General features: G+C 65.7%; 1 protein-coding gene across 1 annotated transcript in view; it reads left to right on the top strand.

The window, feature by feature from the left end:
- LOC104290321 (cysteine sulfinic acid decarboxylase-like) overlaps positions 1-509 on the top strand; it is a gene marked incomplete at its 3' end in the record, with an annotated part of 4,408 nt that extends 3,899 nt beyond the window's left edge. The window contains 3 exon segments of the mRNA XM_009889414.1: positions 3-63; positions 223-304; positions 407-509. Coding sequence (XP_009887716.1) covers positions 3-63; positions 223-304; positions 407-509 — 246 coding nt within the window.
- Positions 510-516: the final 7 nt, after the last annotated feature.

Below are 516 nucleotides of genomic sequence, written 5' to 3'. Positions count from 1 at the left end.
AGCCTGGGGCGGCAGCGCCCTCCCCTCCGGCAAACACCGGCCCCTCCTCGCCGGCATCGAGAGGCGAGTAACCTCCTCCCCGGCTCCAAACTCCCCACAAAACGGGCTCAAAACTCCCATTTTAAGGTCTCGGGGACTCCCCGCGCCAACCAGGGGACTCGCCGTGTTGCGTGTGTCATCGTCCACCACCACCACCATCGCCAAAACTCCCCTCTCCCGCAGGGCCGACTCGGTGGCCTGGAACCCCCACAAGATGTTGGCGGTGGGTTTGCAGTGTTCGGCTTTCCTCCTCCGCGACGCCTCCGTAGGTCTCGCCGTCCCCCCTTTTCCCTTCTCCGTGGGTCCGTCCCGCCTCACCCCACACGCACCGTTTTTCGCGTCTGAGCGCCACCGCCGTCTCCTCCAGGGTCTCCTCCAGCGCTGCCACGGCGCCGGTGCCGCTTACCTTTTCCAACCCGATAAATTTTACGACGTCGCCTACGACACGGGGGACAAAACCCCGCAGTGCGGTCGGCG

Source organism: Charadrius vociferus, unplaced genomic scaffold, assembly GCF_000708025.1.
Source record: "Charadrius vociferus isolate BGI_N301 unplaced genomic scaffold, ASM70802v2 scaffold191, whole genome shotgun sequence".
NCBI lineage: Eukaryota > Metazoa > Chordata > Aves > Charadriiformes > Charadriidae > Charadrius > Charadrius vociferus.
This window is presented reverse-complemented; position numbering and strand designations above follow the sequence as displayed.